We start from the raw sequence: 12,743 nt of genomic DNA, 5'->3' as shown, positions 1-12,743 counted from the left end.
TACACTGTATGTTATGATATCCTAATTTAATCACCAGTTTGGTCTAGATAACTATTGGCCCCTATTTTTTTTTTTTTTTTTTTTTTTTTCCCCGCTGAGTATGTTATCAGTGGAGTTTGCTACTGTTTGATCAAATACATGAGGAATGGGACAAAATGGATAATGCAAAGAAACAACAACAAAAACAAAACAAAAACAAAAAAACAAACAAAAAGAAAAAAAAAAAAAACAAAAACAAAACAAAAAGAACGAGAAAAACACACACACACACAAAAAAAAACAAAAAACAAAACAAAACAAACAAACAAAAAAGAGATGTCAAGAGATGTCAGTATTATGTAAGAATTTGTGGTCACCTAAGGTGAATGAATAGGTTCATCCTCAGAAGTAGTTTTGGTTATAAAGAGCAAGGTATCTTAAGTATTTGTTGAACTGAATCCATGTTCTTAATAATTTTGTTGAAATTTGGGTAGCAGTGTGATCTGTAAAATTCAAAATAAAATCAATAATTCAAGTAAAAGATAAAATTTTACATTAACTGTATATTTAAATAAATTACACATAATGATTTAAAACTAAGTTGTTTTGATGCAATCAAATATTCTCCTAAATGAACATTCTCCCAGAGCTACTAATGATTTCTTCATGCTTTGTTTTTTTGAGGCAGTAAAGGAGTTTGCATTTGATACAAAGATCTTGAAAATAGTAAGGGTGGTTATCTATAACATGTTAGACTGGCTGTGTTGTGTAAGGTAACAAATAAAGTTGGTATGAGTCATCTTGGGGGTTTCTGAGTATTAAACTGTATTTTCTCATTAGTTTGCATTCCCAATGAGACAGTGTTTTTATTTTAGGTGGTATTTAAAATTTACTTCAGTCCCAAAGCATGTACTCAAAGATAAAAACATTCTTACATGCTCCTGTAATTTAGGACTCAAAAGTGTTAACAGGGTAAGCTACTTTTCTGTGGGTTCTACATACTGCCTAGCTTGCTGACAAACCTCAATATACAGACTATTATTTCTTCCGTCTTTCTCTTATAATTTAAATATTTCTGTTTGTGCTTTTGAACGAAATTAGACTTAATGCCCCAGTTGATTAATTCAGCAGACTTTTGAACATTCTAAATAACTTCTAAGCAAAGTGGATAATGGGAGATACCAACAAGGTAATACGTGGTAGAATGTTAGATAAAAGACAGTTAGAAAATGGTATTGTGCTACTGGAATTTTTAAATTATTCTAAATATAGGTGTTTGAAAAGAAGGAAGTATGTATATCTATAAAGTCTATAAGTACCTACAATATATACAAGTACATAATTATGTATGAAATATTTCATGCTTATTTTTAAAAAACATTAGGTAAATTATACAATAAAAGTCATGCAGGTATAACTGCTGTCCGTCTGAAAAATATATTGGCATAGGGAATGGCTGTAAGCAGTTTTTCTTTATCCTAGAAAAGTTGGGCGCTTGTGGTATACATAAAATATTACTTTTAATGGTGGCTGCCATTGTTGTCCCACTGCATTCTCAGATGAGCCTCATCTAACTTTCCCATAAGTGATGTTAGCACCATTACCCTGTTTCCATGAATTATACTTCTTTTCTTTGTGAAGCATTCACATTTTGACTCGTCACTTTACCTTATCAGGAAATGAGAAGTACCCTGATAATTGACATGATTCAGCAAGGGTGCAGAAGGTTACCACCATGTACATAACGAGGAAAGAACAGCTGCTTCTTTTATAATTTTTTTTTTTCCCCATAGAATTTCACTGACTGACTCTATACCCTTGGATGGGTGTTCTTTATAACACATTATATCCTAAACTTCTTGTGAATTCATACAGGGATAAGACCTGACTGTTTGCATAAATCCTCCTCCTCTCCTCATTTCCTGCCTTTACGTATGTGTTTCTTCTATAAGAGAACCCAGGAGCACAAAGCTCTGTTTGTAAAGCACAAAGCTTTATTTATAAAAATACTCATGCTTCTACAGTAAGAGTTAATAGATAAAACTATTTCCTTTATTTGAAGATATGTATAAACATAATAGTATTTGGGAGAAAGTATCATCTGTTATGTTATTAAAATTGGTTTTGTTTTGACCCTGTTACATGAAATGTGACCCAGCCTCTAATCTTTTACCCTGAAAGTGGTTAAGCATAGTCTAAGATCTTGCTGAAACTGGTCCATATCTGTTTTTCTGCTACATACCTATAAGATTCTTTTTTTTGAATATGCATACTACGAAGACATATGTCATAGTTTACCAAATGCCTTGTATTATTTATCATCCTAATTGACACTAAGAAATATATGTTCTTGATTCATAAGTTATTCTTTTTTATCTTCCTGCTTGTTGATTTTTTGAGTGCTTTTTCTCTGTATGATTTAAGTTCTAATGTTCAAGATAAGACAGATAACTATGCTGTTGCTGGTTCCATGTGCTTTGCAAACAAAAGTTCTACAAGTATGTAATGATATCTTTTTCTAGCTCTTTGAATAAGCAAGTCCTGCAGTGGGAACACTGACATGACAATTTCACAACCAAATTTGACTTGTATTGTATGTACGTATTAATATAAATTGTACATACACTTGTGTTTTGAAGTGGGATTATATACAGTTTTCTCCATTATCTTGTAAAATGTCAGTATGTCAATTTATGATGGCGAATCTTTTGGTGTGGCAAATTCAAATATCAAACAATCAACTTCATTCTTTTTTGAATCACGTACTGAAACTTTCTCTTTTCACAAAGTATTTAGTTAATCCAGTATGTTTAGTTGCAAAAAAAAGCATGTAAAAAATTCAAATACAATTTTATTTATGCTAAAGAATTCTAGTTCCCTCTCAAATTTCAATTGATATGGTCAGAGAAACAAAAAAATGAGCATTATTCTAAAATGCTGTTAAAAAGTGATTGGTCTTTGACTGATATTTCTCTGAAGTACTATAGATTTTGCTGCTCAGCTGAAGTGATAGCAAGTCTTCAGTATTGTGTTTTTCCACTGTGTGTGAGTGATCTCTTTTCTTTCAGAATTTTTTTCCCTTATAGGAATGACATTCTCAGCTTTTATTTTCCCTTGAGTTACAGGAGGGAAAAGATAGACAAGTTACCTCTTCAAGCCCTAACTCCTGTGTGACTCTGTCAAGACACATTTGTGTAAGAAGTGACCATTTATTTTCCCCAAGGCCTATTTAGTCACCTCCAGAATGTGCCCGTCCTTCACAAAGACAGAGCATAAAAGAAAAAGAACATTCCTATCTTGCTGTTTCTATACTGGTAGCTAATGTAGCTTATCTCCCCTTAGTTCATCACTGTTTGGAAATCTACAGAACCCTTCAGTGAGATACACAAAAATAACAACAGGATGATTTAAAACAAAATTAGATGGTTACCTTAATTCTATTTCTATTTTTCTTTTATTTTTACCTTAGTAAGTTTTCTGAATATTTCTTGTCAGAAAATATGCTAACAGTTATAAGCTCCATCAAGTGCACTGCGACTACAAAATTATAAATTTTATAAAAAAAGTTTCCAAAATAATGAAAATCCTAAACAGTCCCAAGATGAATTAGCCTTTAAAAACTGTTGGATCTCTAACACCACAAGAAATCATGGCTCCTTTTACTTTAAATGTCCTTTGAAGTGAAAAGTGGATTTCTTTTTCCCCTCTCAAAAGTCTTAAACCTCAAAAGATCATGCCTGATGCATTATTAACACATTTAACAAACTGTATTTATGCTTAGAAGTTTGTAGTTTTTTATGACTACACAGAAAAAAAGGACTATCTGAAGGAAATCATATTAGCATAAATGGGTGTTTTGTTTGTTTGTTTATCTTAGGAACAAATAACAATATTCATCTTGTGAATCACAGATTAATAAGTCACCTGTAGTGACCACAAGAAAAGAAAAATACATTTTAGCTATCTATTATTGTAGTCAACGTGAACTGCAAAACTCAAAAAGCAGACTTAATCATAAAAGAGAACATAAATGAACATAAATCAAAATGTAAAAATACAAAGTAATGAAAATATAAAATAAAATACAAAAACATGTTTAAGCAATAGGATTACTTTTAACATTTCAAAGTTAGCTATTATATATAATAAACTTATTCCAAATGCTTTTACTATGCAATACCCTGTAGAAATAGTGTTTCCACTAAAATACACTTTTTTAAAAACTTCTGCTGTGAACTGCAGCTTTGATATACATGTGCATTATATGAAAGAATGTTTGTCCTTTTTTGTTTGTTTGTTTGTTTTAAAAAAAAAATTAATTATAGCATTACTATTTGAGCTGTTTATCTGTTTACTATTTATCTGTTTCAAAGAAAGTGAGTGGACATTCTCTAAACAAATCTAAAAATTATTTGCACTTCTGCTCCTAAGGAAAACTAAGTAATGACAAAAATATTCTGTTTCAAATTCAGAAATGAATGGATGCTGACATGAAATTTACAGAATATGAAAGTGGTGTAAGCAAGTCATACAGAAAAGATTAAAGTAATAAAAGAAAGATTTGCTATGAATGTAAATGGATATGAATGGGGTTTAAGGATTTTTTTTTTTTCATTTAAAACTGTCATTCAAGTGACATCTTGTTTAACATAATACCATTTATGAAAGCAAATTAAATATAAGTCTATGGATGTAATCTCTCAAATACAGTAATCAGTTAGGATAAAGGAAAATAGTAATTTTTTTAATTTTTATTTTTCAGCCTACTCCCATAAATAATTATAGTCTGCCTACGAATTTTCTGAATGCAGAATCAGTTCCCTTAAGTCTTCCTGACAGGGATGTCTGATAGAATACAAGCAAAGCAAGCTCACTGTATCAGCTTTGCTCAGCTATAGATCTCTTTAAATTTGACAAAAAGCATGGAGACCCTTGGTATTTAGGATCAAATAATAATTAGAGAAAATCATTGGCCCAGCTACATCAGCATAATAGCCCAAAAGAGCATAAATTTAAGTAGGAATAAGTACATTTACTGTTGCACATTCTCTGAGAAAATGGCATTAGTTTACTTAATGCAATCAATTGTTGGAGAACCAGTTTATAGAATACATTTATTTTCTCAAATGAAATGTGAGGTGACTTAGGCACTTAGAACATTATTAATCTATCAGGACAGCCTAGGAAAACTTTGTATTTCTTTAGCAGTTAAAACCTGAGTATTTCTGTAGATTTGACACTAAAAGTCTCATCAACATTGAAGACAAGAGGAATGAGTTCATGTTTTTTTTGGGAAATCTTATGTTGTTTATTCAGGACAGCTTTAACTTTTATTGGAGGTCTGTGGTCGGGGGAGAGTTTGAACCTGTTTTTTTATCTTTTTTCTTAAATTATGAATTATATTCTTATTTTCCCACAACTGTTTGAACATTTATATTTTTTTTTAATAAAAATAAATGTTGACATTTGTTGTGCTTTTTGTTAGATGGTTTAGTTTTGTTGGTTTTGATTCTTATTTAATGAAACAGAATAATAAACGCTTTCAATTCACTATGAATTCTTTCTTTAAATAATCTTCAACTCATTTCCATTTCCTTGTTGAAAGGGAAGGTTTGTTTTTCTGGGGTTTTTTTTGGTCACATTTCAGTTCTATTCAGAGCACTAATAAATGAAAGCTTTGAGAAATGACGTGTATGCTGCTGACAATATGACCCTAGAAATATTATCTGAGTTAAAATCAAAAGACTTGTGTTTTGTTTTTTTTTTAAATTTTTCTCATAGTCAAACTACCAAATGTGACAATGTAAAGATTTGGCAGCAAGACCTTTAAAGAGAATTTTTTCAACTATGGTTTAGGGATCTTTGTTGCTATTATTATTGCATGTGATAAATTAATTTTAATATTTCTGTCCTTTTTATAGTTATGATCTCTCATGGATGGAGTTTGGGGCAGGTGGGATAGACAAGGGAAAAAAAAACATTTTGTACTGAATTTCCATTACCTATGTACCGTATTTCCTGTATTAGTAGATTAAGAATGCATTCTTAAGTTTTATATCTTGAACACAACATTTCCTTTAGAACTTTCTAAGACATAACGGACTGCATCCAAAGGTGCTGAGAGAGGTAGTGAATCTCCTTGCAAGGCCCCTTTCTATCATCTTTGACAGTTTGTCGAGCTTAGGAGAGATCCCAAAAGACTGGAAAAAAGTTGCATGATCTTCAACAAAAGCCCAATCTTGACCTGTGCAACTGCAAGCTGATCTTTATTTCAATTTCTGGGGAAAACATGGATCAAGTCCTCTCGGAAGCCACTTTCTGGCATAGGAACAAAGTGTTTTGGAACAGCTAGCATGAATTTATCAAGGGTAAATCACACCTGACCAAGCTGGTAGCTCTTTTATAATAAATCACTAGGTCACTGGACAAGTGGAGAGCAGTGAATGTTGCCTACCTCAACCTTATCAAGGCTTTTCACTCTGTCCACTCATTTGGAATTGGATATGTGAATATAATGTCCTGAATTGGATGTAAGAATACTGTAGGAGGTAACCAGTAGGTGAAAAAAACAAACAAACAATGACAAAATAAAAACACAAACAAAAAACAACAAGAAAACCCACAAGCAGGTTGGATAATAGGGTAGAAGGTAGCATTTAATGGATCATACTGTACTGGAGGTCAGGAACAAGAAGAGTACCACAGGTGTCTACTTCGAGATACTCCATTTTGTCATTGGCTGTGAAGAGGCTATGGAATGCATTCTTGTGACATTTGTGATTACATCAAATGGGGAGAAACAGTCAAATATGCTCAAGAACAGTGCTGCTGTCCAGAGGGACCTATACAGAACAGAGGAATGGGCCTGCAGGAACTTCATGAAATTCAACAAGGTCAAGTGCTAAATCCTGCACCTGGGAATGAACAACTCCTATACATAGTAAAGGCTGGGGAGTGCTTTTCCAGAAAAGGTCTTGGTGCACTGTCATACACCAAATTGATTGTAAACCAGCAGCATGCCTTGGCAGCAGGGAAGGTCAGAAACATTATGGGCTAGATTAATAGACAGATTGATGGAGCACAGATTGATGGAAGTGATTGTTCTCTCTTATTTGGCCCTCCTTAGATTCTATCTAAGATAGTCCATCCAGTTTTGAGAGACTGATTAACTGAAGTGAGTTCAGTGGAGGGCTGCCAAAGTGATCAGGGACTGGAGTACTTGCCATGTGAGGACAGCCTGGGAGAACTAGGCTTGTTCAGCCTGTAGAAGTAGGGCCTAATATCAGTCTGCCAGTGGCTATATGGAGGTTATTGAGAAGACAGAAACAGGTTCTTCCCACTGGTACATGACAGAAGGATGGTGGGACAATGGACATAAGTTAGAGCAAGAGAAGCTCAGACTGGACATAAGCAAAAATCTTTTTTCCATGCAGACAGCCAAAAAGTGCTACAGGTTGCAGAGAACATTCTCCAACCTGGGAGGTTTTCAAGGCCCAACTGGATAAAGTAACCTGATCTAACCGCAGAGCTGAGCCTGTTTTGAGCAGGAACAAGTCCTAGAGACCTCCTCCATGAAAAGTAACAAGGATTTCTTCAGGTACATAAGAGGACGAAGGAACATGAAAGAAACTGTATCGACCCTGATGAATGAAATGGCAGACTTGGCTACAACTGACATAGAGAGGGCTGACATACTCAGTAGTGTTTCTGCCTCGGTCTTCACCAGCAAGAGGCCTAACCACACCACCCAACTCACAGAATCAAAAGAAAGGGACTGGGAGAACGAAATACTGCCCAGTGTAGGAAATCAGCTTAAACACCTTCTAGGGAATGTGAATGAACGCTAGTCTATGGGAACTGATAAGATGCATCCCAGTGTCCTGAGGGAACTGGCAGATAAAGTTGCTAAGCCACTATCCATTATATTTGAAAAGTTGTGGCAGACTGGTGAAGTTCCCAGTGCCTGAAAAAGAGGAAACATAACCCTCAGTTTTAAAAAGGAAAGAAAGGAAGACATGGGGAAACTACAGGCTGGACAGTCTCACCTCTGTGCCAAGCAAGATCATGGAGCAGATCTTCCTGGCAACTATGCTAAGGCACATGGAGAACAGAGATTGGTGACAGCCAACATGGCTTCACTATGGCCAAATCATACCTGAAAAATTTGGTGGCCTTCTGTGACGGGATTACAGCACTGGCGGATAAGGGAAGAGCAACTGATGTTGTCAACCCAGACTTGTGCAAAATATTTGATGCTGTCAAACACAACATCCTTCTCTCTAAAATGGAAAGACATGGATTTGATGGTGGATACTTGGTGGATAAAGAATTGGATTGATGGTAGCACTCAAAGAGTCGTGATCAATGGCTCAGTGTCCAGATGGAGGCTGGTGTCCCTCAGGGGTCCATACTGGGGCCAATATTATCTTTGCCAGAGACACGGACAGTGCTATTGAGTGCACTCTCAGGAATTTTGCTGATGACACGAGGCTGAAGCTGAGTGGTGTGACTGATACTCTAGAGCAAAGGGGTACCATCCACAGGGACCTTGACACACTTAAGAGTTTCATCTGTGTGACCCTCAAGAATTTCGATGAGGCCAACTGGAAGGTCCCAAACCTGACTTGGGGCAATCCCAAACATGGATAATGATTGGTTGAAAAGTGGATTGAGAGCCGCCTTGGGAAAAAGGACTTGGGCTACTGGTAGATGAAAGACTGAATATGAGCTGGCAATGTGTGCTTGCAGCCTAGAAATCAAATAACATCCTGGGCTATGTCAGAAGACCTCTGGCAAGCAGGTTGAGGGAGGTGACTCTGCAACTTTACTCCACTCTCATGAGAAGCTACCTGGAGTACTGTGTTCAACTCATGGGCTCACAGCATAAGAAAGACATGGACCTGCTCAAGATGGTCCAGAGGAGGGCCACAAAGATGATCAGAGGGCTGGAGAACCTCCCCTGTGGGACAGGTTGAGAGAGTTGGAGTTTTTCAGCCTGGAGAAGGCTCCAGGGAGACCTTATGCTAAGGTCTTCTATGCCTTCTATTCCTTCTATGTCTTCTATGCCTTCCAGTACCTAAAGGGGGTCTACAGGAAATGGACTCTTTATTAGGGAGTGCAATGATAGGACAAGGGGTAACAGGTTTAAACTGAAAAAGGGTAGATTTACATTGGATATAAGGAACACATTTTCATTATGAAGATGGTGAGATACTGGAATAGGCTGCCCCAAAAAGTTGTGTATGCCCATCCCTGGAGTTGTTCAAAGTCAAGTTGGACAGGGCTTTGAGCAACATGATCTAGTGGAAGGTCTCCCTGCCCATGGCAGGGGAGTTGGAACTAGGTGATCTTTAAGGTCCCTTGCAACTCAAACCATTTTATAATCCTAGCTTGAACTGCCATTGTGAAGTACATATGGGTGAGAAATGTTTTTTAGAAGATCCCTCCATGCTTGAATCTACAAGTGAAAGTTCAGGACAGTATGTAATTTGAGATAATATCATAGCTGTAACAATTGTAGAAACAGGAGAGAATCATTCAGGTACCTTGCAGTTAAGTTTACTGAGGGAAAATGTTAAGTATAGAGAAGTTATTTTTGCATGTGTGTACATAATATGTGTATATATAAATGTGCATATGTATGTCTATATACATATTTATGCATAGCCTCCTTTTGACTTCGGGTGATTTTTTTGTCACTACTCCCTTTTTTTTGGTCATGTCATTTGTTCATCAATTTAAGCTCAATTTGAAGATGGACAGTGTTTACACAGTGGGATGCCAGTCTCTGTTGTTAATTTTAAGAACTCAGATACTACAGTGATACTTTAGTTGATATTATCATTGCCTAAAGTTTTACAAAATTAAAAAAAAAAAATAGGAATCGTTTTCCTCATATCCTTGTAATTTGAAGTACCCTATTAACGTAAAAAGCTCTGATTTTTTGAAGATACTTATAGAGAGTTTCCTCCTTCAGAAACTAAAATATAGAATCAGACTCAGTGGTGTGTTTCAGCAACTGTTATGTAGATTATTTTAATTTTCTTATAATAATCTGTAGTTATTTTCTAGTTGTAAGCATGTACCCACAGGGAGTTTGTTTTATTCTTCTATAAGTAAATTCCTTACTTATTTCAACAGAAATTGAAAAGGAAAGCTGTGGGGATCCTGGAACACCTTTGTATGGTATCAGAGAAGGGGATGGATTTTCTAACCGTGATGTTTTAAGGTTTGAGTGTCAGTTTGGATTTGAATTAATTGGAGAGAAATCTATCATTTGCCAAGAAAACAACCAGTGGTCTGCAAACATACCAATCTGTATTTGTATGTACCAAATATTTTTTTATTATTATTTTTTTAATACATAACATTATAAGAAGCTTTTTCTTATGTGTAATAATTTGTGTGATTGATTGCAGAGTTAGCACAATGCAATTAATTCCACTGACAGGGTGAATTTACTTTTGTTCATGGTGGGTTTGCCTAATAATTATGCCCAAGACTGGTTCTAGAACTGCTAAAACATTTTTTTATTTTACTAGTAACTATTAAAGCAGTTGTATTTATGTGATTTGATATAATGTTTTATTATTGGCTTTTTTGTAGCATTCTGAAGATTTTATGTGTATGATACACTTTTTCTAGCTACTTTTATAAGTTAATATATTTCCTTAGATTAGATGTTGCTGAATTGTAATCAAGAGTTTAAATTATTTACGTTGTTTCCCCATGTGTTATATATGAACATTTTTAGCGCTTAAGTGATCATAGACATTTATAACTCTCTTCTGGTTATGTTGCACAACATAAGTAAAACCAAATATTTTTTATATATATTTGTGGCAACACCTTTCTTAATTTTTCCACTGAAATAGTACAGATCAAATATATTGAGAGTGCAATCTGTTGCTTTCATCCCTGCAACTCAATAAAATATGGCTTAACTGGAATGCTTGAATATAAAATATTATCCTGATAACAAAAAAAAAAAAAACCTCTGTTGTCTCTTCGAGGCCAGTTAATTTCTTGTGCTTCTGTGTGAACAGCAAATGATAAGGGTGCTATTGACTTTCTGCCTCTTTAATGTGCTCAGTGAGAGGTCTGCGCTTCTAAACAGTTCCCTAAAGGAGAAAATAAGTGGTGCCAAGTGATTAAAGATTGTTGAACATGGGTAAATTGTAAGGACTACTGTGGACTTCCAATGCAACAAAGATGTTCTTTATTACTCATGGGCTCTGCTTAGGAGGTAGTTTTATTGAGGGGAAGTTAGTAAGAAGACAAGAAAAAAAAAAAAAGTACTTTATTACTGGCTTCATAGATCATAACAAATACTGAATTATTCAGCTGAGCATCTCTTATAACAACTCTAGTGATAAAATAAATGTTTATTAAAATGCTTTATTCTATTACCTAATTTCTTTCTTTTTTGACAGTTCCTTGCCTTTCCAATTTTACTGCACCAATGGGAACAGTTCTTTCCCCTGATTATCCAGAGGGATATGGGAATAATTTAAACTGTATCTGGACAATAATTTCAGACCCTGGGAGCCGAATCCATCTCTCTTTTAATGACTTTGACTTGGAATCTCAGTTTGACTTCCTTGCAGTTAAAGATGGTGACTCTCCAGATTCCCCCATAATAGGAACATTTACTGGTGCTGAAGTTCCTTCCCATCTTACTAGTAATGGTCATATTTTGCGTCTGGAATTTCAAGCTGACCATTCAATGTCAGGACGTGGATTTAACATAACTTACAACAGTGAGTAATAATATTTATATACATATGTATGTGTGTGCGTTTTCTTTTCAGCTTACAGGTTAGGTGATACATGTAAGCATGTAAAAATCCTATATAGCTACAAATACGTAATTTAGGTGTTTAGATTGTGTTTCAAATACAATGTTAGGGCTGAAAATATGTGTATACTTATCATTTATGACATTAGAAATCATTGTGATGGGAGTGACAAGTCAGGCCAGTTTCAAATTGTAAACCAGGACTTTACTAAGTTTGCTAACAGCACACTTTGTGCTGCTGGTTAAATTCTACATAATATTAGTCACCATGATTACACGTACAAAACTTTTACTCTTGAACACTCATATGTTAGTTTAGCTGTGAATGTGTGTAATACCCTGGAGTTGATGGCTGCAGTCCATGCTAGTTTCCAGTCACTGTTGCTAATATGGGCAGCCACAGGAGTACTTTGGTAAGAGAAAGAAAACCATAATAGACTTGTCTTCTTTTTCTCTGTTTTACCTTCCTTATGGCTGACAATTTTAAGCTGTTTTTTTAAGCTGTTTTTCCTGCTTCCAGAAAAGAAGGTCTCCTGTTCTCCTGGTACTACTTACCTTGTGTTTTTTCGTCTTGCCAGTTATTCTTGACTATTCAGGAAGATGATGTCTCTTGTGCTTACCTTGTCTTTTGTTTGGCATTTTTTTTCTGCTTGAATGCCTCTGTGGGCAACTACATCTGTCTGTCTATGTCTTTTTGGTGATCAAATTGCTCAGACGCTTATTTAATATGCGCGTATGTTGTGCCTAGATACACCATTACAATGTTAAAAGAAGTACGAGCTGTTGTTAGTTACTCTTGTAATTTGTATATGGGCTAGAGGAAAGTTCATATTAATTATATCCTGATTAATACAATTTTAAGTTACAGCTCTAACAGCCACAGGGAAGGAAATTTCTAGACTGCTATTCAGAAAACCTGCAAGTAATAGTAGTTTGTCTTCTGTCTTGAGTGCCCTAAATTGTACAT

At 35.1% G+C, this 12,743-nt stretch overlaps 1 protein-coding gene across 6 annotated transcripts in view; it reads left to right on the top strand.

Moving 5' to 3' along the window:
- CSMD3 (CUB and Sushi multiple domains 3) overlaps window positions 1-12,743 on the top strand; it is a 631,749-nt gene that overhangs the window by 348,789 nt on the left and 270,217 nt on the right. For all 6 annotated transcript variants that reach the window (XM_065054280.1, XM_065054281.1, XM_065054284.1 and 3 more), the window contains 2 exons: window positions 10,120-10,302; window positions 11,412-11,738. In XM_065054280.1, coding sequence (XP_064910352.1) covers window positions 10,120-10,302; window positions 11,412-11,738 — 510 coding nt within the window. The remainder of the gene's footprint in view (window positions 1-10,119; window positions 10,303-11,411; window positions 11,739-12,743) is intronic.

This window comes from Columba livia, chromosome 2 (genome assembly GCF_036013475.1).
Source record: "Columba livia isolate bColLiv1 breed racing homer chromosome 2, bColLiv1.pat.W.v2, whole genome shotgun sequence".
Lineage (NCBI taxonomy): Eukaryota > Metazoa > Chordata > Aves > Columbiformes > Columbidae > Columba > Columba livia.
Note: the sequence above shows the minus strand (reverse complement) of the source record. Positions and strands in the feature narration are given on the sequence as shown.